The following is a 27120-nucleotide window of genomic DNA, read 5'->3' as shown; positions in this document are numbered from 1 at the left end:
TGTGTGAGTGTGTGTGCATCACTCACTCTCTCCATCTTGCGTTGCATCTCCCTCATGCCCCAGTCCCACTCTTGCCTCTCTCGGTTGAGTCTCTCCAGCAGCTCTGCTCTTTCTCGGCTCCACCTCTTTTCACCATGGTGGAGTTTCCACCGCAGCTCCAGGGCTGTGCTATGGCTCTCCTCCAGAAGCCTTCGCTGCTCTTCACGCTCCTGCCCAAACAGGTCAATCTCCGCCATATCTGCCGACCCGGCAGCCTCTCCCCGCACCTCCTCCAGCTGATACCACAAAGACAACATATGCCACAGACACACACAATGATAAATCACAAAACTCTTTCTCTGACACACACACACTTTTAATAGCCTGAGAGTGTGATTAGGTGTCGAGCTGAGATGTCCCATCTCAGAAATAGAGAGTTATTTAGAGCACTAGTACACTGTGAATGCAAGTTCCCCCATGACCACATCACAGTTCATTTCAACAGACCATTAAAGTTCAAAATAGACTAATAACACAGTATTACATCAACGTTCAACACTGAACTTAAATTTGTCATCAATCACTCATCAGTTTGAAAATTACTCAAACTGCAAGTCACTCTGGGTAAATTATTAAATGCTTATGTGTAGGTCTAATCAATATCTATAAGAATGTATGCCCATAGTCTTTTGACTTTTGTTTGATGTTCGGTCCTTTGTATGTTAATATGCATTCTTAGTAAATCATATCTACGTAGCAATATAAAAAATATTAAGAAGTAAATTATCCTCCAGTCAGGAAATAAACTCCAGAGACATGCTGGGTTCCATTCTGGTCCAGCAGGTGCATCACCTGTGCAATGCGGCGTCTCATCTCGCTGCGTTGCACCTCCCAGGTGGCACGTTCACTGGCATAGGCCTGCTGCAGCTGACACCTCCTCTGCTCCTCCTCCCGCAGTTCACATGCAAACTCCTTCAGGAGGGAACGCAACGCCTGCAACACATGACGGTTGTCCCCCAGCTATTGCAGGGGAACAAAAAATATGAGGACCATACAAGAGGACCAAATGAGGCATTTATATGTTTGTGCAGATGTTTGTTTTTGTGTATTAGATCATTACCAGAAAAGAACATGAACATTTGGCCCAACGTGACTGGAAAAAGTGCCATATCAACCATCTTTAACAGCACGTACACTATGTGCTACTTCTCTTCCACACATGTTTAAGAAAACAAATTGGGGTTCAGATCGATAAATAATGGCTATAAATACATGGAGAGGATCCCAATTTGAAGGCTCTATGAAATACAGCCTGGAAATGGGTCTTTTACAGAAATGTAAAAATGTGAAAGCGTGATGGTGATGAAAGTGTGCAAAATTTCTGTACACTAGATCTCCTAATTGAGAGGTTCCAAATCCTGATCCTAAATCCCCAATGACAGTTTTCATTCCCATCTTAATTAGGATTAGGTGATTGATAAGTTTGAAAACCTTCTGCCAGGAGTGGGAATGGCAACCCATGCTGTAACTAGGCTGCACTTCAATGAATTGATCTTCTGAAATAGGACAAACCTGTATCAATCAATCAATTAATATTTATACAATGAACACTAGCAAATTGCTCAAGGCCCCTAGTGAGCAAGCCAAAGGCAACATTGGCAAGGAAACTCACAGAAAAAAAAAAACCAAGGCTCAGCATGGGGAACACACACTCCTCTAGACAGCAATGGATTACCCTGAGTTGTTCAGTAAAATATATCCAGCATATATAGATTACTGTAGTCCAGTTATGTATTATGTAGTGCCAAGGTAATATTTCAGAGTTCTAGGAAATGATTATCAGATGGAATCATCATATGACTCCATCTGTGAATGGCCATAAACTAGCAAAATTATAGTGCTTCTGTGACTCTGTCAGTGTTGCTGTCTGACAACATTAGACTACACAGATAAAAAGAAAATATTATACACTGAATGAGTAAAAATGTAGACTATGAAACATAACATGACCAAAGAAATGTTTGGTCATGTGTTCATGGGGACTTGCTTAGGAAGCATGTGCACCTAGACGTGTACTGTCTTGAGTATAATAATAAGAAAAGCCTGCATTAACACCACTATAAATAGGACAGTGTGGCCTACCTTAGATCATTGAAAGCTCAGATCCAGGTCTTTCTGAATTGGTGTTATGTACAAACACCATCAGAAAAGAAAAACACAGGGCTACAATGTCAGAGCAGTAGGGATTAAAAATGGATGAAGTGTGTTGAGAATGCATTGTCAGCACGGGTCCGTTGAGCTCCACAACATCTCAAATGGTTAGGTTAAGCCCCTGGTTATGTGTCACTTTAAGGAATAGGAAATGTGGTGTTTTAGAGGATAATGGAGAACCTTGGCAGTTTCCACAATTCATTTTTGTAAAATTCATGAAAATCAAAACAGCGGACAAATCGGTGCACTTAAAGTTGGTAACTTATATAGAGAGACTGGGCATGTATTGCTTGGCATAAACATGAAAACATTGTCTGTTTTTTTTTGTTTCCTGAGAGAACATCCAGTTACCTGCTTCTGCTGGTGGAAACAATCAGGTGAAGGCAGCATGGCGCCAGCATCTGTGATGTCTCCCTCTGTGACGTGGAGAACCGGTGTGTCCTCCACCTTTCCTTCCACCTGCTCTGTCACCACACCCAGCTCAGGGACGCTCTCCAGACGTTCACACTGTAAACACAGGAACGCAATGTTGTCAGTCTATATGCACCCACTAGAATATGCTTAACACTGAGTGGTAAATTGAGAGTAATAAAACAAGAACACTGGTCATTTAAGATGTGTTGGTGGGCCTGTTACACGTGCAGTAATTGAATATAAAACAATCTACAGTACAAAACCTTAAATGATTTACATGTATTATATTGTATAAATTACTCTAAAAAACTTTAATTTAGTAAACAGTTTTGCACCGTGTAAAGTATTGTGTATTACTATTAAAATGACTTTTTTTGTAAATATAAAATATAATTCATGCATACTATGCATTAAAATACTGCAATTACTATATTTACAAATGACTATTTATGGTAGTTTATGGTAGTACTATTTATGGTAGTTTACAAACAGTTTTTGTTGATTTAACAGTGATTTAATATTTTTGATTTTTTTTTCAATAATAGTAGCAGCATGCTTTGCATGCACTACAAGTGCTAGACTACGAGGGAAAGTACATTTGCAGGGAGGATTAGCGGGTTGGATATTAGTAGTTGAACGTTGCACGTTGAGCAGTGTGTTACATATTGAGATGTGTTAGATGGCGTTAAACACAGTTTAGGTGGGCAGATAGGTGGGCAGATCACCACCATCTTGCCAGACCTTAAGTCAGAGTGGGTCCGACTTACTGTGTATGTCTGCTGACTCCACAGACCTCCCAACCGGAATGTTTGCCATGCATGAACTCTACCTGGTGCGCGAAAGCTTGATACATAAGGGCAGTAAAGAGTCTAACATCAATACTGTATATTGTGGTGTTAAGTTTACAGAATAAAACTGTAAATACCACAGTTATATATTTATGTTTAACCATTATTACATGCAAACTTTATAATAACTCTACAGAAAGATTACAGAAGATTATTCTGCATTTATAACAGATATAGACTGAAATAAACGGTATGTATACTAATCACTAACACCTTCTCACCATATATATTTGACAGTAAAGTTCTACATACCAGAGCGGCTGTTTAAAATATGGAAGACTTTTAAGCAATTACTTTCCTGATCTTGGAATTTTGGCACCCACTGATGCCAGTTTTATACCGTAACTTGACAATTTTTAACAGTGTAAAAGTCCCTAGTACTGAATGGAATCAACCATAGCTTAAGTACATCATCATGTTCTCATTTTATGGATGTTAAGGTACATAAAGCAGAAACCTCAATGAACGATATTCATTAGTCTCTTCACTGTTCTTTACAGTTTCATAAACTTTCAAGTGAGCACTTGTTGTGGCTTTGTTGGCTCTGTTGGCTGGTCTGTTATAGTAGTTTATCCCCATTCCTCCACCACACTCACACTGACCCACTTCTGGAGTGAGGGAGAAGTAGGATGGAGAGGAATAATGTGGCAGCAAATTGAGGGATATGTCTATATATAGCCACAAGGTCCTCTTCACACTCACCTCGTCATGGGCCCCCTCCTCACCAGACTCCATCCTGCGGCCAAGCCTCCAGTGCATGAGGATCCAGCGCAGTTTCATGTAGAGGATGATGGTGTTGTGGCGGAAGAGGCGGAGCTCCTGCTGCATAAGTGCTCTCTCCTGTGGCCACGGGGCATCAAGCGGCTGAAGGCCCTGCAGCTCAAGGCCACGGCGAGCTTCTAATCGCCGCTGTTCCTCCTCCTGTTGGATTAGTGACAGTGGAGGCCAAAAACAGACAGCCAACATGGACAGAAAAACAGAAGCAAACGACACAGAGGAGCAATAGAATAGGTTGAATCGATGTAAAATGAACAAAACATGCAACAGTGAAGAGAAGGACATAAAACATGGGGAATGGCAACGAGAAGAGAAAGAGGAGAGCAGAAACATCACGAATGAGCATAAACAAATTAATGTGAGAGCGACAGTAAGGGGGCAGAGAGGAAATTCATTCATTCATTATTATGGATGAACAACTTTCAGTTGTCAGTGACAACAGTTTCATGCTGCTGACAGTGAACCATCGCTTTCAGACCAGGCCACAGCAGATGCAGCTAGAGAGTGGTCCTGTTTGTTGTTTTTAATATTTGTAGTGCTTTGCTCAATTTAAAATAAACGTAAAATAAATTTAACTGCCTATTACAAATATAATAGAAATTCTGAAAGCATAAACTCAAATTGTAACTATTTGTGTTTTTGTTACCTGAGCAACTGATCCTTGAAAGCCCTCACGATCCTCCTGACCAGAACGCAATCGCCTCTCATGGTCCAACCGGAACTGGACTTCCCTGGCTGGGGTGCTGACCTCAGACACAGATGGATCCCGGGTCTGGCCCAGATAACAACACAACAGCGTTACTATTAGTACTAAACCACCTTTCTGGTCTTTCTTTAACAGCTGAAGATCTCTAGGACCCCTTTACTCTAATACATTTATCGCATCTTTTTTATTAGACAAGAGCTGTCTATGGTGCTGAGGTTTAAGAGGTATAATAATGTTTTTCATTATTATATTATGTATGTTATTAATAATTGTTATTAACTGAAATATGCATATATGTAATAAATTAATGTCTGAAGAGGTAAAATGCTAACTACATATCACAGTTCACAGACCTTGCTCAACAAGGTATCAAAGACTCTGTCTGAACCAATCCCTGTGTCACACGTTGCTGAAACCAGACAACATGAAACAGCTCTTCCTTCTCATTTAATTTAATATCTACCAATTAAATAATATATATTGTTCTCTCAAGCCTCAAGGGTCTCTACAGAATCAAACCAATCAGCAAAAATAGTTAAAAGAACAAATTTTACTTCAGTGTTTCTCCATCAGTGACTGCAGAATTCTAATTCTAATCCTGACTGAGCATGGTACTGATACCAGAACAATGAAAAAGGCTTTTTATAAATTAATGGAGTGGGAGTGGGGAAGTGAAACATGTTCTGAAACACAACAGAATGTGAGGATGGTGTGATTCGGTCCTCTTTGTTGACTCATGTCAGGCTTTGAGCTCATAACACATTTTCAGCCAGCGCATACTTTTCTGAATTGCAAAAACTATATAAAAGGTTCAGGGCGCATTTCACTGCATGTTGTACTGGTATAACCATGCATATGACAGATAAAAATCTTGCATCTTGAATTAATGTAAACAATAAAATCAGCAGTCAGAAGTAGATCTGCCCTCTGCCTCAACACCTATAGCCCAGCTTTATCTTCAGAGAAGACATCGGGGTGAATGAAGCTCTACTGACCTCCACTCTCAAACCCTGTGGCCTGCCGCCTCTAGCGTGTCCCGGGGATGCCCTGCGTGAGAGCGGGCCTGGAGCTCCAGACTCCCTCCAGCCCCCCTCCTGGCCTAGGCACCACTGCGGCTCCTCTCTCTGCCCAGACTGTGAGTGGGGTGGGGGTTAAGGGATTTGGGAGGGTGTCAGAAGTGGAGGTGAGGGGGACGGGGGGTGTAGGAGAGGGGCAAGGAGGAGAGAAATGCATGGGATCGAATCAATGGTGAACAAATGCCAACGACGTACACGGAAGGGGCAGGAGAGGACAAGGTGGATGTGAATCACACACATGCACACACACACACACAAACAGAAACACACAAAGTCACACTCACAACAAGCAAGCACATATGTGCATAGACAAAAACATATACAAACATGGCTAGAGAAACAAAAAAACTGGGCATATGAATGAAACAGAAAAAAACCCAACACAACAGAGAGCGCCTGAAGGACTACAGGACAAAGAACAGCGCGAAGAGGAAGACCAACTTAAAGATGATGGTGTACGAGAGAGACGAGAAGAGCACAAGGACGAGGATGAACAGAATGATGGGCTGAAACATCTGAAGGAGTGCCAGGGGAGATGGTGGGCCGGGAGGGGGTTGGGGGTGAACACAAAGAGGAGGAAAAGAGAGAGGGATCGGGGAGAGGAGAAAAGAATGCAAAACACTGGTTATGAAGCGCATGCAATGAGGGATACATGAGTCAAAAAACCTACTGGCAGCTAACGGAGACCGTGCGAGACGGTGCATGAGCACCGTAACATACATACGCCTATGTGTAACGCAGCCATGCACATTACAGGGCTGAACCAGGTTGCATGTGATCATGCCCTGATGCCATAACTTTGACATAAAGCAAGGTGCAACAATTGAACACGCTGAGGTGTCCATGCTTGAGCTTGGCAGCACATGTAAAACATTTTTTTTTTTTTAATTGCCAAGCTACCCAGCCAAATGAAAAACATCATGGCAAGAACACTTCCATCACCACTGAAGGCATTTTGCAGTTTTTTTTTTCATATTTTCCCGAATGGCCCCATCAGCAGAGTATTTTGAGATGGCTTAAAAGATTTTTTGTTGGGTTTAATTAGTAAATTCCTGATAGGGAATGAAGTGTGTTGACTCATGTTTTCTTCAAGCACCATTGAGAAGCAGAGCACTATGGGAGTGAGTGGGCAGATGGCAGGTTTCTTCAAATGCAGTCAACAACTCTGAGTTAGTGAGAGGAACCACAACAATTCTTCAACAGTGTTTGGCTCAAAAACAGAATCAATCAATAAGTCATCAGTGCTATTCCATTATAAGGGCACAATTATATTAGAACGTTGTCTACTTAGATTTAAAGTGGTGAACAGAAATGCAAAATGGATGAGAAATTGTGTTTTCACACAGATATGGGCATCTAGTCAAATTCCATATTACGAAATATTCAAAACAGATGTTCTAAAGGTTGATTCTTGAAAACCTGCCATAAATGATATTAAGAATATGCAGCAAATACAAATAGTATAAAAAGAGGCTCATAGTAGGAGCAACTCTTAGCAGAGAAGACAATATAAAATTCCATTACTTACACAACAAAACCAAAGCTGGCATGTCATGGATGGCTGTGACAGGAGCAGAAGACAACCACGTCCATGTTACCGTAGCATGGGTGTTGCTACACTGAGATGGTGACATATATCTAGATAGCATCCTTGGACACATGGAGCCATGCAGAAAAACCTGCCAGAACCCAGGAGAAGCCCAGGTATATCCACCCAGCCAATCAAGCATTGCAGATTAAACAGGCAAAGGTGACTGCAGGAAGGGGCAATGGGGGAGGATTGGGTTGGGTGTGGGTAGGGCTATGGTTGCCATGGTGTGACAAGGTGAAGGACAGTTGAGGGAAGAGGTTTTGGGAGGTGGTGGGCATCCATTTACGCTGAGCTGTGTAGTAAGTTGTGCTAGGTTTGCGCGCTGATGCAGCAGTGCCTAAATTTTTTTTTTAATCTCCCATGTGAAGGTAAACAGCACCTCTCTGCTAAAAATCTCTCCGAATCTCCCTCCTCCTCTACCCCCTCTCTTGCTCTCGATTTCTTTAATCCTCACCTGCTTTCTTTATAGCAGGATTCTGTGATTTCAGAACAGCTGGAACTGACTGAATTGGCTCAAACTGTAAAATCTAATACAAAATTAATTAAATAAATTAAATATTTAAATGATACAAATGCAATCAAATTTCACCTATTATTCTGATTAATAAAAGTGTACGACATGACTTCTAATTTCATGGCCTAAGGCTGCGTCAACATAGACAAAATCAGGTTTCATGCAAATGCATTCATTAGCATGATGCACAAAATGATGAGGTGAAACAAATTATGAACAAAAAACGATACACCACTAGTGTATCATCAATACCTGGGTTCAAAATACTGGACTTTTAATTCATATCCCAAAACCCCTCAAGAACCTTCACCTTTCCATCACCATGTGCTACATTATTTGCACATTACATACAAAGCCCTTATAATTTGCCATCGTAAATTGTTTCACTCTACAGAAATGAAATGACAAAAGGTTCAAATAATGTGGCATAATGGAGTACAAAATGTACAGAGAATCAATATTAGCTTAGCACTTGCCTAAAAATTGTCCAAAATCGAAACATAAACACAAAATCAAAAATATTACCTTACCTTTTATTTAGATGGTTCTTAAATTAGATTGTCAGATTAGGGTACTATGCTAATTACCTGTTTACAGTGAGCAACCGTTATTGAACATAAAAAAGAACCAGAGGTTGATGGAAAAGGGAAGATGCAACAACATTCTTTGCCCTCAGGGTTTCTGCCACAATGGCAAGCATGATCAGAAGAGGACACAGGAAGAGCAGCAACAAGAAGCGGTGGGTTTCTTAATGTTTCGGATGCAGCAGGAGGCAGCATACAGTAGGTGGGGTTCTCAGATGGACAAAAAAAGAGGCAGCACTTACCTGGAAATCTGTGATGAGATCCCTTCCAAGGGTGCCGATAGGCGAGTCGCGTGACATGGAGGTGATGGTGGATAGGAAGCTGCTGGACTCTGTGAGATTTGGCAGTGGAGAGAGGTCATCGCCTCGTTCACGGAGACCATCTCCAAGGTGGTCCACTTTTTCCATGAAAATGTGCAGCTCTGAGCGGAAAGCCTTCATCCTTGTGTTAATGGCATCGAGCACCTTGGAGTCAGGCTTGGCATCTACAGAGAAGTGGCTGCTGTCTTCGTCTCTGAGCGCTCCGGCACCTTCCGTGATGACAGCTTCAGCACCAGTGACCAGCAGCCGGCCTTCATAGATTAGGCTGTCAGTGTCAAGAATTAGGCGATCCACCATCTTCCCCAGCCGCTCAGCCTCACGTTTCATGTTGTTCAGCATCTCACGATCCTCCACCCTCCTTCGCTGTGCAGCCAGCTCTACCGACATAGACTCAGCCATCTCTGAAGGCTTACCACTGCCAAAGCCAGAGGTCGCTGTCTTCTCAAACAAGTCCTCTGAGTCACTTTCCCCGCCAACTGGGCCCTCACGCTTGTGCTGGAGGAGCAGCGCCCGCCTGGCTTCCTCCTCTTCTTCTTCTTCGGCAGTTGCAGTTTCCAGACGTCTGCCTGCATCCGCATCAGAGTCAGTATCACGCGGGCTACCTGTGCGAACTCCGAGGTGCAAGGCAAGATCGCAGCGCTGCATATTCGAGATCAGGACCCGATTCTCATACTGGAGCTTCATCACCTTCCCTGACAGCTCATTGATCTGGAGACGTGCTGCTTTGAGCTCCTCCTGAAGTAGACCCCCTACAGAAGCCCCACTGCTACCAACTCCTACACCATTTCCGTTCCCACTCATGGGTCTTTGAGGAGCTGAGGCACCACCCCCATTCCCCCCTCCTTCGACCCTGGCTGCCTCCTCACCATCTCCGTGGCTGGGGCCAAACTTGAAGCGGTTGAGTTCAGACGTCAACTGCTTGTTGTGGTCTTCGATTTCAGAGATGGAGCGTCGCAACAGCTCGGCTTCTTCCTCCACAAACTGTAGGTGGCGGCGCAACTCGCTGGCTGACTCCAGTGCATCAGCACCATATGGAGATGTTGGCACGCTGGAGAATGGCTCACGACCAAAACAGTCACGTTCATATTGGCAACGTAGGTCTTCGTTTTCAGCTCTTAGGCCCCGGTTTTCCACTTCCAGCTCCACAATCTTGCGGCCCAGTATGTTGGCCTCCTCCTCCACCAGCTTGAGCCTCAGGCGGAGTTCAGCCTCCCTGGTGCTGTGGGGACCTCCACCAACAACTTCAGCCATAGGCAGTGGGCTGTCTATGTCCCCATACACGGATTTATACTTCTGCAGCTCCTGCTCCAGCTCGTCCTTCTCACGACCCAGTTTGGCCATTTTTTTACGCATCAGAGTAGACTCCTCTTTAGCAAACTGCAGCTGGCAGCGCAGGTCGGCACTGTCCTCCTGAGAGACAGAAAACCAGTCACATTCACAATTCCTCCAGCCACATTCCATGTTTATTAACATCATATCTCAAAACTTTATTAAGAATTATTCGATCCATCAAATAAAACCAAGACAGTGTCAAGACAGTATTGAGAGAGTCTAGAAGAGCAAATTTGATCAGGATGGTCCATGACAGATTATTATTTATGAAGGGTAAATTGGAAATCCCTGTCTGATTGATTATTTGACAACTAGGCTCTTTTGTGATGTCATCAGGTGTTTATTATTGTCTCTACAATATCAGACTATACACCTTCCAGCAGTTGCTGCTGTATGTGCCTGGTGGCTGTTTTGTAACAGCCAATTAATAGGTGTCGGTGTATTTAGACTAACACAAGGTCACAGATCAAGAGCAAGAGACAGAGAAAGAGCAAGAAATTAAAACGCATTTCCTGTTGAATGCACCCACATAGCGCTTACCTGGGTTAAAGACTTCTTGTCTTTAAAGCTCTCCCGACTTCCCCTCCTCCTGATTGCTGTCTGTGCAAGAAAATGAAACTGAATATGAGAATGTAAAGGAAGCAATAAGTTGTGCTGTCATCAAGGCCCTTCACTACCTAATCTCCCAACCTCCTCAAAAAGGTAAACATTCATTTTGTTACATACATATTAAATGTATATTGTAATACCTAATACACATTTTAATACTGGATTTCATTTGGGTATTTTATTAAAGTTAAAGGGCAAAAATGAGACATTCAAAATTATTATCCCCCTGGCGATTAATAGTCAATAGTGTATTATTTCTGACACCAATCATTTAGAGTTGTTCTTTACTAGGTTGGCACAGGTCTCCAGAGGGAGTTTGACACATTCTTCCATTGCAAATTGTTCTAGCTGGTCCAAATTGCATTGTTTCCCAGCATGGACATTCACTTTGATCACCCACCACAGATTCGTAATAGGATTGAAGTCTGGGTTCTATGTGGGCCAGACCAGAATCTTGGCTTTGGTATCCTTGATGGACTGTTGTACTAATTTCGATGTATGCCATGGATCATTGTCTTGTTGGAAGACCCAGTGATAACTTAAGCATGGACCGAAGTGCCCTGTTCCTTGGAGTCTTTTTATGCTGATTGTTGAGATGCCAATTGACAGCACATGTGTGGTTTGAAAGCAAACATGTTTGATTATATCAAGTTTCATCAATACCTCATTTGCTGGTTAAAATGTTTAGGAAAATGTTCCATAACTCTTGATGGGCTAATAACTTTGGCTTCAACTGTATACAGTATGTATTTACCTCTATATACTACTCATTTAAATATAGTACTATGGTATGTAAGAACAGGTCATATTAGCTGTCATCTGCTGAAAGTGTGTTCAGAGCAAATAGGTCCAATCTTTTATTACATATTTCTAATGTAATTTTCCCAGTAGAGGGTGCCCTCTCTATGGAAATAGTCTGGTGCTGTGCCTGAGGTTAGAGACTCTCAAACCCTTCAGCCCTGTTGCATTCACCTCCCTTGACATGAAGATGAAACTAATCAAAGCAGAGCTCTTATCTAAGGCAGAACCATTACCTGGTGCTTATAGGGCCAAGAGGGTGGAGCAAGATGCCACAATCACCCGATGGTGTGTAGCAGCCTAATGGGTAATACTAGGTTGTTAGGGAGTTATTGCTCCCTAAGCAAAACCCTTAACCCTCAGTTGCACCAGGGGACTAAAACTAAATGTACTCAATCGCATATAAACATGTAGAAACATTTAGAGAGGAATGGAAATCATGCTAGACCATTGTTTAAGCCTTTCTGAGCTTAAGAGGCTGTATACTTGCATGGGATTTGAATGAATTTGAATTGCTGGTGCATGCTCTGTACTTAGAAAATACTTGTGATGACATATGCGATATTGTCAGGAACTACGATTTGGACCAGAGTTTGTATTGTCTGTGGACCCATTTATCCTGATATTGTGCAGCTGTTTCGTATGTATAAATGTTTGCCTTTTGTCGGGTCCTTAAAATGTATGTCACGTATTGGTGTGTGCTCATGTTTGATGTATCAGACCCTTGCAAATGTGACCCTCTCTCCACCACGTTGCCATGACAGATATATGTTTTTCATATTAAATTAAATTAAATAAACACTGCACATGCACATGAGTATTTAGTATAGGATGTTAGATAAAGACCTTGTTTGATTCGTAGCAAATGTTAAGCTGGAATAGATTGTTGTGTAATGCTGCATTTGTCAGGTAAGGACTGGAAACTGTGAGTCAGGCTGTACAGTAATGCAGATCACATGACCTGCAGGATTAGCAGAAAAAAGAGAAAATAAATTAACCTATTTTCACTTTAGGGTAGAGGACAAATATACAAAAACATAGGTGTGGGACATGCACACATATGTGTGGACCACAGTGCAAATCCAGGTATATCCTGAATCTTCATAATAAAATAAACTAAGGCAAATTGCAATTGAATTATACTGAGGAAGGGGCACGCCTGCCAGAAAAGTAGATTGAACCTGGTCTCTTGAATGAGTTAGAGAGCACAAATTACTGACTCTTTTTGTAAAATGCAAATTTAGGATGCTTGGCTTGCCGGGTGCATGTGCATTTCAGAGAGAATGTGTGAGGGCTGTGATTGGCTGACCCCTGCATGCAAAGCTAGGATGAAAATGCAGCCTGACCGCACGCGAGCAGAGGCTTAACCTCTCTTATTATGCTTTTCCTGGAAGTGTGCAGGTCTTTGATTTCTGCTACAAGCTGTGTAAGCAGTGGGACAGTCAACATGTATTCCATGCATGCATGTGTGAATCAATAAATGTTCATTGTTGGTTTTGTTCATCTTTAAAAATACTTTATTATTGAAGACCAGCATGTATTTTATCCTCTCACTGTTTGCATTGTCTTGTTTTTTTTTCCCGGAACACTGCCATGTAAAAACCCAGAAGAACTCAAGATGTGCCCTAACACTTTTTGGGGTGCTGCCCATGAATGTAATGAAACATACACATACATTAAACAAGGGTAGAACCATGAAAGGTGACAATACAAAATGAAAGCTTTGAGGTGACAGAATATCTGTGCACCAGACAGAATAAAGGGACTGAAGCTCACTACACACACCGAAAGAGTACATGCTGCAGAGTGTGAATCATTTATGGCCAGACGAGTGGAAAGACTGAGTGACCTCTTTAGCACTGACTCATCTTTATTGCAAACACACACACTTAATCGTAACCTTACCCCAGCCCACATGGACACAGAACTGTATCACAATGCTCAGATGTGAGCTCCTCTCTTTTCACTACTGTACTATGTCACCCCAGCTGGGACACACTCCAACAAAGGCAAGTTTAGGTTGATGGTCCATAAACACATCCCGGAGATGACTTGGTTGCACCGGACTTGGTTGCTACAGATGTTCCTGTAGGCTAAAGATTGTTTTGCAGCCCCTTGAAATACTTTTAATTTCTCAAACACGTCTTGTTATAAAAGAAAGTATAAATAGTCTCTGTTTTACATTTTATCAGTCTCAAGACTGATAAAAACCTAAATGAGCAAAATGGAGTTAGCGAAGACACACATTAAAACTAATCTAATCATTCAGAAAAGAATATGCAGAAAAAATATTTGTTTCTTTCTGTTTGTTTTGAGCAAAAGAAAGCAAAGAGCAGCACACAATCACTAAATATAGCAGTTTCACTGTACTTTAGAATCACTGAAAAACAATGGTAAGCTCAGCTGAGTGCTGATATGTGTGTCTGTGTGTGTGTTTGTGCGCAGGTCATGATGGCAGAGTAAATCTTTGCAGCAGTGTAGAGGATTACTGATCCAACATTTAGATCAGATAGAAGGCGTGTGGCATCTCAGCGATGCCAAGAATATGAACACACACGCACACGGGCACACACGTGCATTCTCCCATGGTGAAGCTGACAAACTGAGTGTTAATGTGAGACGACAACATGGTGTAAACCTGCTGGACAGGTGGTATGAAGACAGCAGAACCAGAGAGAAAGACCAATAATATGGTTCCGCAGTAAGTTGTACCTATATTATTAATAACAATTTGTTGGGGGAAGTGTTAATAATTAATTACATGTTTTGTAAACAAAATAACCTATACAAGGACCCTTTAGCCACTAGGCAAGAACAGGAGACCAGTCCATCACAGGGATAACATTTACCTAGTAAACATGATTTCAGAAAATCCAACCTGTACTCTCTCCAAGTACTAACCACACAGAAACTGAACAGACGTCCACAGAGGTAAGATGGTAAGATAAGATGACCTTGTCATAAGAGATGTTATTATTATTGTCTGTAGCATATTTTCTCACTTTTTGAAGGAGGCCTGTTGTTGTTTGAAAATAACACACTGCAAAATATTGTACAAGACATACAGGACCTGAAAACGTACACCCACGGCCCGATGGTAACTAATTATACTAATTACACAAACTGGAGGATGCATGTGAGAGAAGTGACCTTTCACCTAAATAAAATTAAAGGCCTAGTCACCAACAATGACAACCTAAATTCAGAAAGAGAAAGCAGACAAAAACTTTAAACCAGTGGTCTCAACAATGCCTCCAGAGCGACCCACACCTAGTGATCTGTCCATCAAGCACACCAAATATTTCTCCTTACAGAACAAGAATTCCCCATGAAACTGGCCCTTGTGACCATATTTGATCACCAGAAGCAAGGTTAAGAATGGCAGTGATTTCTTCTAACTGAACCAAACCAGTCCAAACCATTCACATGCTTTTGCCCTCTCTGTGATCTCATTAATTTGGTGACAGACTATGTGGCTTGACAATGGGATCTCCTATACCTTTGTTGCAGCAATCAGAGTTCCCCAAAGCACTTGTCTGTAAAATCTCTTTTCGATACTTAAGTTTGTGTGGCCAACACATCAATTGAATGAGACAAGGGGTGGAAACCTCTATGGTGGGATTGTTTAAAATTCTAGAATGCTAAGTCCAGGGGCTTGACCACATCATGCAGCGGCAAAAGTGCAACTGACGAGCTGAGCCATTGTAGGGGTGGTAGTAGCCTAGTGGTTAACACACTTGCCTATGAACCAGAAGACCCAGGTTCAAATCCCACTTACTACCATTGTGTCCCTGAGCAAGACACTTAACCCTAAATTGCTCCAGGGGGGGGACTGTCCCTGTAACTACTGATTGTAAGTCGCTCTAGATAAGGGCGTCTGATAAATGCTGTGAATGTAAATGTAAATTTTGGCTCATGCAGAATCTTAGCCGAACAATACATACACACACACACCTTTATTACATGTGTTGATTTGCTCTCATTGCAGAAAGGCTTGACCCATTTCTTCTGGGCAATTGTATTGAGAGAGATGAATATGATCCGGGCTGCTTCTGCTAATATGATTACCGTAGGGGCTTAGACTGACTGTGACAGAGCTTAAGAGGAATGATCGCAAGCACAAAAGAAACGGTCACAAATCTCCAAACGGGGGGGCAGAGGACTTGTTCCAAAGCTCCAGTCAGACGAACAGAGGCCTGATGTTGCATTAAAAACATCAGGAAAGTCTGAAGTGAAAGTAGATGCTGGAGAATTCAATTTCTCTGTGTGATTTAGTAAACAAGAACAGAAAGAGAGAATTTGGGTTTCACTCCCTTACAGCTGAGGCCAACATTTATTAGCCCCGCAGGAATTATGGAACAATTTTGCAGCATTGATGAATGCTGCACCAGTGCTATTTAGTAGCTTTTACCACATTTAGTAATATTTAGTAATATTATTGTTTAGTATTGTTTATTATGTTTAGGCTTGCTTTAGTTTCAAATATAGTAAATAAAGGGGTGGTCAAAAATATTAGCCCTGTATGAATGTAGGGTAGTAGTAGCCTAGTGGGTAACACACTCGCCTGTGAACCAGAAGACCCAGGTTCAAATCCCGCTTACTACCATTGTGTCCCTGAGCAACGCTTAACCCTAAGTTGCTCCAGGGGGGACTGTCCCTGTAACTACTGATTGTAAGTCGCTCTGGATAAGGGCGTCTGATAAATGCCATAAATGTAAATGTAAATGTTTGCTTTTAAAAACAGTTAACAGTTATTAACCAATCAGCTTTGAAACTACACCGGTGTAGGCTTCCTACCATTTTTTAATGAGCATAAAAAGACTCCAAAGAACAAAGTACTTGAACACATGAGAGGGACTACTGTTACTCACCATGCTAAAGATTAAGGAAATCAGTCTGGAGCTCGGAAAGAAGATAGTACAGGCTCATGCTAGGGAGGAAGGCTACACTGTCATCCCCAAGCGACTCCCTGTGAATAGAACTGTTGTACGTCGCAGAACAAATTCTGTAAAAAACAAACCTGGCTGTCGTCGTAAAGGCAAGATTTCAATAACTTTTTGTAGCCTCAGGCACAGGGACCCTTGTTCGAAAAAGAAAAGGATGTTGACATTTTGAGGGAGAATCTAATCCTAATCCAGGTTTAGATTGAAAATTGGGTCTCCCAACAAGACAATGACCCAAAACATAAATCACAATTAGTCCAGCAGTTCATCAAGGATAACAAAACCAAGATCCTGTAGTGGCCCACACAGAACCCAGACCTTAATCCTATTACGAATCTGAGGTGGGTGATCGAAGTGAATGTCCATACTGAGAAACCAGGCAATTTGGACCAGCTAGAACAATTTGCAATGGAAGAATGAGCCAAAATCCCTCAGGAGACCTGTTCCAACCTAGTAAAGTACATCTCTAAGAGATTGGTGTCAGTTGTGGCTCTGAAAGGGTACACTATTGACTATTAATGGCCAGGGGATAGTAATTTTGTCTCATTTTGGGCCTTTCTTGTTTTGAATCGGTGGATCAATAAAATATCCTAATTAAACTTAGTGGACAATGATATGTATTGAGTATTTGTTTCCAAAATAACAATCACTTGTTGTTAATGGTCATTTTCATAGAGAAATCAAAAGTGTTGTCTAATTTCATAAGGGGGGATTATCATTTTTGCCTCAATAGTATTTCTGAAGTACCGAATCCATCTGTCTATGCAAATATTTCTAAATCTAATTCTATTTGACTGCTTGTATTCATGATTGTATTTATCTAGTTAATTGTCTGTGAATTTGATAAAGCACAAATGTTCCTAATTGGCTGAGACATCTTACATACAGGCATACAAACCATCTGTTACCTAGTGACTACTGACTGAAGAGATGAAACTAATCTGAATCTAACATTTATTGTGTGTAAATAATTTAATAAAAACAGACATTATAAAAGTTATACAAGGTTGAGAATGCTCTGGTTTTTCCACACAGGTTTATCCATAAGGGCTCCAATTCAGTCTTCTCACTGCACTCTGGAGCTGGACACTGTTGTTTGTGGAGGTTGAATAGATTTAACTGCGCCCTGGGCTCGCCGAGGATTTATAGAAGAGCCTTTGCAGGCCTTGCATGTCTCCATGACAATGAAATAATACAACCTCATGCCATATATATTCATGCTACTGTACGCTGGCAACAACAACAGACAGCTTCACGGCAACACCAATGTGCTGCAGTTTGTCAAGGCAACCTGCAAAATGGTGAAAGACATTCATGTGACGACAAATATTTTTTAAAGAGTTTGCGTTGCTTAAACAGATTCTTTAACTTGGACATTGAAACAAGGGTTTCTGGTTAAGCACTGTATGATTAAAGAGGGACAAGATAGCAGATGGTAGCAGTCGTACAGTCATTTACAAAGAATATTACCAGTAAATCTCAAATTGGAGTTTAGTGAAATTGGTCAATTGTTTTCGTTATTTAATTAAAAAATGTTTAGCTGAAACCCTTCATTCCCAAACAAAGACTGATTGCACGAATGAAGACCCTTTGGACATTGACATTGGGGTGTCATTGTAGCAGTTAAATAGAAAAAAATGCCCTTTTAAACAATATACATTTTTTGCAGTATGTAGTATTTAAGATTTATGCACCAAAGCAAGTGAGGGCCATGTGCTATCCTGGCCCAGGCCTCATCTTCTATAATGGGCATGCACAAAAGAGGCTTTACGTGCATAGCAGCCTCCTTTCACACAGTCAAGGCCCCCACCTCCTTCACCCACCCTGTGTCTGGACACAATCCCCTTTCCACTCAGTCTCCGTCTCTCGGCCCCAATCCCACCTGTCTTTTTCCCCAACTGTCTCAACTGACATTGCATGGAAACCAGCTGGAGTACATTTGGCAGCATCTGGTAAACAAACTTGATCAATTCATTTCAATTCAGTAAATTTTGTTTGTTATTTTGAAACATGTTATATTTTTAGAAGATCGCCATTCATAAAATAAACTGTTAATATACAAACACCAAGAGAGACTATAAAATATAGTCTATCTTAGTAAAAAGATAGACTAATCCCCAGTAGTGCCTAATACTCTGCTAAACAGAAGCTAATACATCATGAATTAGGGATAATTAGCCACTGAGGCATGCCTGGTAAGCGGTTTATGAGTGGCTCTGGTAATTCCAGAAATAGTCCTGGATCAGATCTTGTCCAAAATTTAATGCTATGTCCTAAATGACAATAAAATACACAGATGCTGTGCATATATGCAGATAAAAGCTTTCAAACTGTATCTATTTTTCAACATTTACAGCATTTATTTACATTTACAGCATTTATCAGACGCCCTTATCCAGAGCGACTTACAATCAGTGTCTTGCTCAGGGACACAATGGTAGTAAGGGGGATTCGAACCCGGGTCTTCAGGTTCATAGGCGAGTGTACTTACCCACTAGGCTACTACCTATCCCATTGTGTAAAAAACTGTCTTTCCCCAAAAGAGTAACTGTAGGGAGGTGTTTTATACTTAAAATTGGGGAAATGTAGAATTAAATGTGGAGCTATTTGGTTCTAAGTGATAGCTAAAGGGGGTGAGCTGACGAAATTTGTTCACATCAACTGCACAATATTTTACAAGACTGTATCTGGTTTAAACTGAATAATTTACAAATCTGTTCCAATTGGAGAGATCTTCACGGTTTAATGAGGCCATTAAAGACTAGAGAGCCTACACATTCAGCCAGGACTGGAGACAGCACCTGAGCACTACTGGGGATGACAGAGACACATTTCATTGATTACTTGGTATGGCCTTTGGCCTTGCTTATTCTTCAGTGCGACAGACAGACTGCTTCCTCAATAAACAATGTAGCAGCCATGATCTCAGGTCATGTTTGGGGTGACAGATAATTAATGATGTTAGTAGACTGTGTTGTCAATTTTGCACAAGAAATCCTGAGGATGGAACATCCTGAAATGAAATCAGGAGTGTGGGCTGTGATCTATGACCTGCAGATATGGCAACGATCAATATTCAATATACATCTTAATATCCATAGCAATTTCTAAAGCCACACATCCAGGGCTTATCTCAGCAGCCTTTGGGTGCAACAAAGGCACATTGAACCAATGGTAAGTAAACTGAAAGACAGAAAGTTGGACATGGCTTCCACTGCATCACCAAACATAGAGATGTCAGGCCAGCAGAAGTTAGGCATGATCTCCAGCTTCCACCAAGCAGAGAAACCACCGGAGCATCCCTGTACCCGCCCAGCACACACATACATCAGTCGCATACAATCCGTCCGCTTCTGCCTCCACCCAGCTCCACAGAGCTGCCCATGCAGCCTTGCCTCATTGCGCAATACCTGAAACACTAGGAAGTGTTTCCTTTTTTATTGTTAACGTCTGCTTTCAAGGGAGCAGATGCTCCAACAGACTAAACAGCCTCCAATCTGCAGACTAACGACTTCACCATTGCTCCATGGCAAATATTCTGTACACAAATAAACAAGACAAGCAAAAAATAAGATGTGTTGTATGCATTTTGGTTGGTTCTCCAACAACACAGAAATCATAGGCTGGGGGGTGAACATTGCACATGAACTAATGTGCAATAATTACCCAATGTCCAGCGGGCTATTAGCACTATCAAATTAGACTTAAATACTGCAAATTAACAGCAAAGCCACAATCTCTGTGTCTTTTTTATGACAAGACCAGCTCTTCACAACAGTGCAAATAAATTATAATGTTAGCAATGTTCTGACATGAACATTTTGACTGATATCAATATATATCAATATGTCCTATACCACTGATGCAAAAATACTGACATGGAGTAAAAGGTAATGAAGTGGGTATTCAAAACATAATATAAAAAATATGAGCAATTTCAGCACATATTTAGCACTTATTCATGTTAATTAAGCAATTAAGCATTCAAACGACAGCTCAAGACCTTCCTCTTTAAAGAATATTTAGATTAAATTGTAATTTTCTTGTTGTCGAACTTGTGTACAGAATCTACAACAGAGTGAATAAAATAGATGTATTCATAGTTGGGGTCCTAGTGAACCGGAATTGATCTCTTCATCGATGGTAACTTAAGCACGTTATAAGTCGCTCTGGATAAGGGCGTCTGCCAAATGCCGTAAATGTAAATGTAAATGTAAATGTGTGAATACACTCTGCCAAATTAATAATATGAATGATCTAGTGAGCTGTGGCTGATATTGGATTTTGTATCTTCATAGTTCAAAGTTGATAGAGCAAAGTCTGATTTGCATTTAGAATGAAGACCATCTTCAAAATGACCATCACAATGGACCTTTTTTAGTGTCTCAGTGGGGAATTCTGGGAGCTCCAGCCTCCCCCTTGACATGTGGTGGAGGCAGCTTGGTGCAATGGGGCTCACCCAGCTGGTAAATGGTCACACCCCTCCTACACATAAGCACACTTATGCAAATGATCACATAGACACCCCTCAGTAAAACCCTTGTCTGTGGGTCAGTGAGCTCCCGAGAGTATTTAGATGGGATGGGTGTGTGGTTGGAAAGGGGGACTGGACAGCTGGCAGAAAAGACAGCTTGTCATCTCTAAATATCTAACATATTCAGTGCAGTTTTTCAACTTTAACATTGTCCTTCATTACAAAAGCCATTTTTGTTATACAGAAGCCTATTTTTTTTACTGAATAACATGGACAAATGTCTACCCTATTTACTTTCAAAATAGCTTGCATATGAGGTAACTACCATATTTATACTCATAAAACTAGCTGCATATTACATGTTAGTTTCCTGCACTGTCTGCTCTACCACATGTACTAATCAGGCATTAAGGTCCAGCCCAATGGCACATGGCACATGCTTTGCTGTACTTTTACCCATAAGGTGGCCCAATTACCCAACACTGGGAAACAACATGGTTTAAGCAGACACAAGAGGGACACTAGGGTGCTCCCAGAGACACGTGGGACCCCGTAATTAGGGTGCTTCTCCCCCTTGTGTGTGTGACAGGAGGCGTACGAAAGAAGGACAGATGGTCATGGCACCGCACCTCCCCCTCTTATTTCCTACTCAACCCTCGCCACCCTCTGAATACGGCCATGCCACCTGCAGATGGATGAAGTCAGTGCAGTTGCTTACAGGTCAGAAGGATGTAAATGTGCCTCATTGTGTTAGATTTGTGAGTGGATTTGTAGTTCACACATCTAATAATAACACTGCACACTGTAGTAATTCAGACTTTTTTCTTTAACTACTAACTACTAGGTGACTAATTGAAAGTGGCACTGTGCTGGCTTTATGATGACATCAGTAAACTAGTTTGACAGTATTAAAGTGAGTGCTTAGCATATGACAATGGCATTATCTCCACATTCTGCTTATTGTTTCTTTCTTTGAAAAACCTCTTAATTTTGAATTTCAGCACCAAGAAGACTAGCAAGTAATGACTTGGATGGCTTAGCATTTCCACAAACCTTTGTCAGTCAAATGACAATATACTAATTCCAGTTAGAAACTGTGAGCAAGCAGTGGTGGCCTAGCGGGTAAAGAAACGGACCTGTAATCAGAAGGTTACCGGTTTGAGTCCCTAAACCACCAAGGTGCTATTGAGGTGCCAACTGAGTAACGTACCGTCCTCACACACTGCTCCCCGGGCGTCTGTCATGACATTTTGTTGTGTCACCATGTGCTGTGCTGCAGTGTTTCACAATGACAATCACTTCACTTTCACCTTTTTCAAATACATTGCTTTCAGAATTTTTTGACACAAATGTCAAATGGAGGTGTGATGGTCTTGAAAAACACATTAAATTGGTTATGATAACATGAGCTAATTTAGCATTAGCACACTAGCTGCTAATGCTAGTAAGCAAACACAAAAGAGTTTCACTCTTCTGTTTGTAAGATGAGTGCCGAGAATGCAATGAAACCAAGACAAATATCCTCAGTGTTCTGGACATATCTGTGAAAGTCTCTTTGGATTAGTCTACCTTGGTCTTCTTTACTTTCTAAAATAAGTCAAACATGGTTGCTCTTTAACCAATGGGCAAAACGTCATTTTCTAGATTTTCAAAGTCAAAGTGAAGTGAAGTGACAGCACACGGTGCACACAGTGAAATTTAGCAGATCGGGATTCGAACCGGCAACCTTCTGATTACAGGGTCGCTTCCTTAACCGCTAGGCCACCACTGCCCCTGTCATGTCATGGTGATTACATTGTTCCCAGTGCAGTCATTTATCCACAACCTTTTTCTGGCTCAGACACCAGAGTACACTCTGTTCTGAACAATTCAGTCAGAGAATGTCTGGATCTGCACTGAGACACCCCCCAAGTCAAAAGTAATTCAAATGTTCTCAATCTCTGATCAAATAATTTTCCATAGATTCCCATGGATTTATCAGCATGACACGTTTTCCCATTATCCAGCCAACACAATGGTTAACATAATGGTTAACGCGACGGACTTGTAAGCGGAAGGCTGCGGGTTCGAGGCCAGCAGTGGTGGCCGACCAGTTAAGGAAGCGGCCCCGTAATCAAAAGTTTGCCGGTTCAAATCCCCATCCACTATTGAGGTGCCACTGAGCAAAGCCTGTCATGGCTGCCCACTGCTCACCAACGGTGATGGGTTAAAAGCAGAGGACACATTCCATGTGTTGTGCTGTGTTTCACAATGACAATCACTTCACTTTCAATATGAGGGATAGGCAATATGCTTTGTTGAGCTATTTAACCAGTGAAAGGCCATTTGCCTGTGCTGCCTGTGGCACCTCTCCTCATCCCTTAATGTGAATGGGCAGGGGAAGCAGAGAGCAGAGAGAGATTCACACGCCTACCTCCCTCAGCCAGGGACCTGTCTCACCTGCTGAATATAGCTGCATCTGACTTCATGGGAAAAGTGGAAGAGAGGCTCAGGCCCAAAACATAATTCAATCCATATTGTAAACATTTGACTCTCATTAATTGCACAGCCATTTGTTTGAGATTTAAGTGACATTTAATTAAGATTCAGAGGGGGCTGTATTTAATATAAATTGTACATTATATCCAAAAATCTGCAATTTTTACATTAAAAACCATTCAGACACCACATATGTGTGAAATTAAAAGAGTGTAAGCACAAAAGTGAACAAATTAATTCAGGAGCTACAACACAGAATCTGGCCATCATAGTGCATTTATTCAATAACATGCTGACAGATGCAGGATTTCACTGGAAAACGTGCTTGATATGAGCGTATTCTACTTTTTTTGATGAAAGGGGGTTGGGGGCTGGGATTACGCCATCACGCGTGCCAATAATCTATTCACACAGGATTGTTTTTTTTTCACCTCTCTGCAAAGCCACTGGATAATCTGTGGGATGACGGAGGTTTATTTCATTCTGAAATATAAACACAGATAGAGGCACGGGGGAAGCCAGGCAGCCATGTTTAAGTGTTTTTTTCACGCAAGCTTATTATCCAGGGGCTAAAACCAAGAGTTTGTGTTTTAGCCATATTTATTACACAAGAAGGAGAAACCATCCTTTCATTCATCCAGCCAGACTGTACACTTAAGCCCTAGACAGGTTCCTCCTCAAATCCGCCTCTCCTTCTCCTGTCCTCTGTATCTACCCTTCAGTTGTCCTTTGTTTTTTATCCACTCTGCGGTGCTGTGTCCGGGAAGCCAGTTTTTCCTCCTCCGATGATCTCTGGCACTTATAAACGCTTAACAAAGCAGCCTCTCTGCCTTCGGTAAAAGCACCGTGCCTCTGCCGCTGAAGGTGGAATGTCGGAGTACACTGGGGACAAGATTCATCTGTCACTCTGGAGGAGGCTGAAAGCATGTGGCGCTGCAGTGTGAGTGTTAGAGGTTGAGAGAAAAGGTTTTCATCGATGAAAACAGCAGGGACATGCGCTAGATGTATGCCACTGCGGTATATTGCTCCCTCCACTGCCCCCCTTCTCCCATTTACTCTGCTCCTCTCCATTGGAGGAGACACTGAGAAGACGTTAACTAGGTCAATGAAATTCCTCCATTACCTTCCCTCTCCCTCTAGTAATCACTGTAAAAGAGACTGTGTAAGAGTGTGTGTGTCTGTATGGGTGTCTCGGTGAGGATTTAAATCTCACCGATCATAAGACATATTATGGCCTTAAACAGTTATCACCTGTCTGCAGTTACTGACTGTCCTCCAGAACAGGGATTAATTGTACATGGCACTGAAACAAACCATCCAAAAACACAGAAATACTGTGTCACCTCCAATGGTTATTTGTTTTCCATTTGAAAGAGTCACACTTGGGTTTGTTCTCAAAGCTCATGTTATCAACATCAGATACAAGCTTTGTGGAACCATATCTCAAGCACTTGATGAGTTGCAAATGTACCACTCAGTAAGACCTGGTCAAGAACAGAGATATGTACAACACATACAACAAGTGTGTACAACAAGTCCGGATCAGGTACAAAAAGTGCAACGCCCTTATCCAGAGCGACTTACAATCAGTAGTTACAGGGACAGTCTCCCTGGAGCAACTTAGGGTTAAGTGTCTTGCTCAGGGACACAATGGTAGTAAGCGGGATCCGAACCCGGGTCTTCTGGATCATAGGCGAGTGTGTTACCCACTAGGCTACTACCAGAACAGTGCTGATAAATGAATAAATGTAAAAAACATGACTGATCACTGTGCTCCAAAAGAGCTTTCGGAGAAGTATAAGCTACACTAGTTTACAAGCCATCTCTCTTGCCCTGGGGTGATGTCTCTAGATGTGACAAGGGAGAAGAAAGACAGGCAGAGCTTGAAAATGCCCCCACATGATGCATCATGGCTGTACAAACACATGGGCTCACCAGCTGCAATATGCCAAAATGCTACAGACAGAAGGACACTCCTAAACGGTTTATTGTGGCCATATCACAGGCGGACTGAGAATAAACCCAACACTCTATCCATCAAAGGGTCTCGCTCTGTCCCTTCTCCTCCCCTCTGTCTTCATTTGTCTCTCTTTTCCTGCCAAGTAGTTTCATAACAGGCTTCAGAGCTGGATTAATTCTGGCCTGGGCACCAAATCCTACAGCAAGTCGTTCCAGGGCAGTGGCTGATAACACAGATCTCATTGGCATAAAGTGCAGTAGGCAGCTCATTGGAGCACAGAGACCAAGCACAAGCTCAGCACAGTAACAAATTGAACACAGCCACGTATTACAGACAACATATAAACAATAAGAGAGAATTTACGCTTCACCATAGGAACACATAATCATCAGTTGTAAATTTGGGGTATCCATGTAATGCAAAAGCTTGAATTGGTCTTGATGAACAGCTCACTTGAATGCAATCTTATGTGTTTGAGTCTGAGTTTGACCAGAATATGACCATTCACCTGATTTCATAAATGATAAGACTTACAGATTACTGTTATATTTAGAATAACATTGCTGAATAACTGCCTCTGAATTTGCAATTGTTATTTTTTCAGCAAAATTATATTGATATCATTATAAAGACATTATTTTAACATAATAAATGTTGCACAGTACTACCTATACACTTTCAATAGTCTACTAAAAAGCTGAGATAATGCAGATGGAAGTTTCCTCTTAGCATGAAGCAGTTAAAAGCCTGAAGAAGTACAACAGAGCAAAGATCAAATTACACTATTGACGCGAGGTGCTGAGCAGTTTAGGAGATACAACCACATAAAAGACTCATCAGACATAATGTCTAATGGACTTCCGGGTGCCCATGACCTGATCCAGCAGTCATTTGTGTTCAGTGTGAAACGGATGCACTATATTTCCCACAAACATCACATTTACAGAAACACCCACCATAACAACAATGCCAACACCCAACATGGCCTCCAGGCAACTTGGTCTCTATTCCAGACCTATTACCCAGACCCATTTACCCTCTAACTCTTTTACTTAAACTGCACTGTAAAAATGTCGGTAGATACTTGTTACTCTGTGTGTGAAGGATCTGTTTCCTCATTCCCAAACCTGACTGAGGAATTAAAAAAGGACATCCAGATTGCCCAGCTAAGCTGCATTCCTGCAAGTCTAGCTATACCATGAGAAAGTTGCAGAAAAATAGTTTGTGTGTGTGTGTGTGTGTGTGTGTGAGAGTCACAGAGAAGGTGTGTTTTCATATGTGCTTTTCCATTTGAGCTTTTGCCACTTTTAGTCCTCAAAATGTTTCAATAACATTTAGGCTTCACTAAAAAGTGAAAATAATTAACTTTTTTCCACTAATATTGCCTGTTGAGTTCTATACACTGCAGTTGTGTACACTCATATGTGTTGTTTTAATGAACATTTCTGAATCTAGGGTGGAAACAATTCAAGGGAGATACCACTTTGTGTGTATGTTATGTATGTG

The 27120-nt window shown here is 41.6% G+C and overlaps 1 protein-coding gene across 5 annotated transcripts in view; it reads right to left on the bottom strand.

Annotated features, from left to right (window-relative positions):
* mtcl1 (microtubule crosslinking factor 1) overlaps positions 1 to 27120 on the bottom strand; it is a 46225-nt gene that overhangs the window by 10348 nt on the left and 8757 nt on the right. For 4 of the 5 annotated variants that reach the window (XM_028976423.1, XM_028976426.1, XM_028976427.1 and 1 more), the window contains exons 4-11: positions 10893 to 10952; positions 8943 to 10430; positions 5931 to 6068; positions 4876 to 5001; positions 4155 to 4373; positions 2542 to 2697; positions 832 to 999; positions 27 to 275 (exon numbers count right to left, since the gene is read on the bottom strand). In XM_028976423.1, coding sequence (XP_028832256.1) covers positions 27 to 275; positions 832 to 999; positions 2542 to 2697; positions 4155 to 4373; positions 4876 to 5001; positions 5931 to 6068; positions 8943 to 10430; positions 10893 to 10952 — 2604 coding nt within the window. The remainder of the gene's footprint in view (positions 1 to 26; positions 276 to 831; positions 1000 to 2541; positions 2698 to 4154; positions 4374 to 4875; positions 5002 to 5930; positions 6069 to 8942; positions 10431 to 10892; positions 10953 to 27120) is intronic. The other variant, XM_028976425.1, reaches the window with a different exon arrangement.

Source organism: Denticeps clupeoides, chromosome 4 (genome assembly GCF_900700375.1).
Source record: "Denticeps clupeoides chromosome 4, fDenClu1.1, whole genome shotgun sequence".
NCBI lineage: Eukaryota > Metazoa > Chordata > Actinopteri > Clupeiformes > Denticipitidae > Denticeps > Denticeps clupeoides.
The sequence above is the reverse complement of the archived record's forward strand: the minus strand, read 5'-3'. Positions and strand labels throughout refer to the sequence as shown.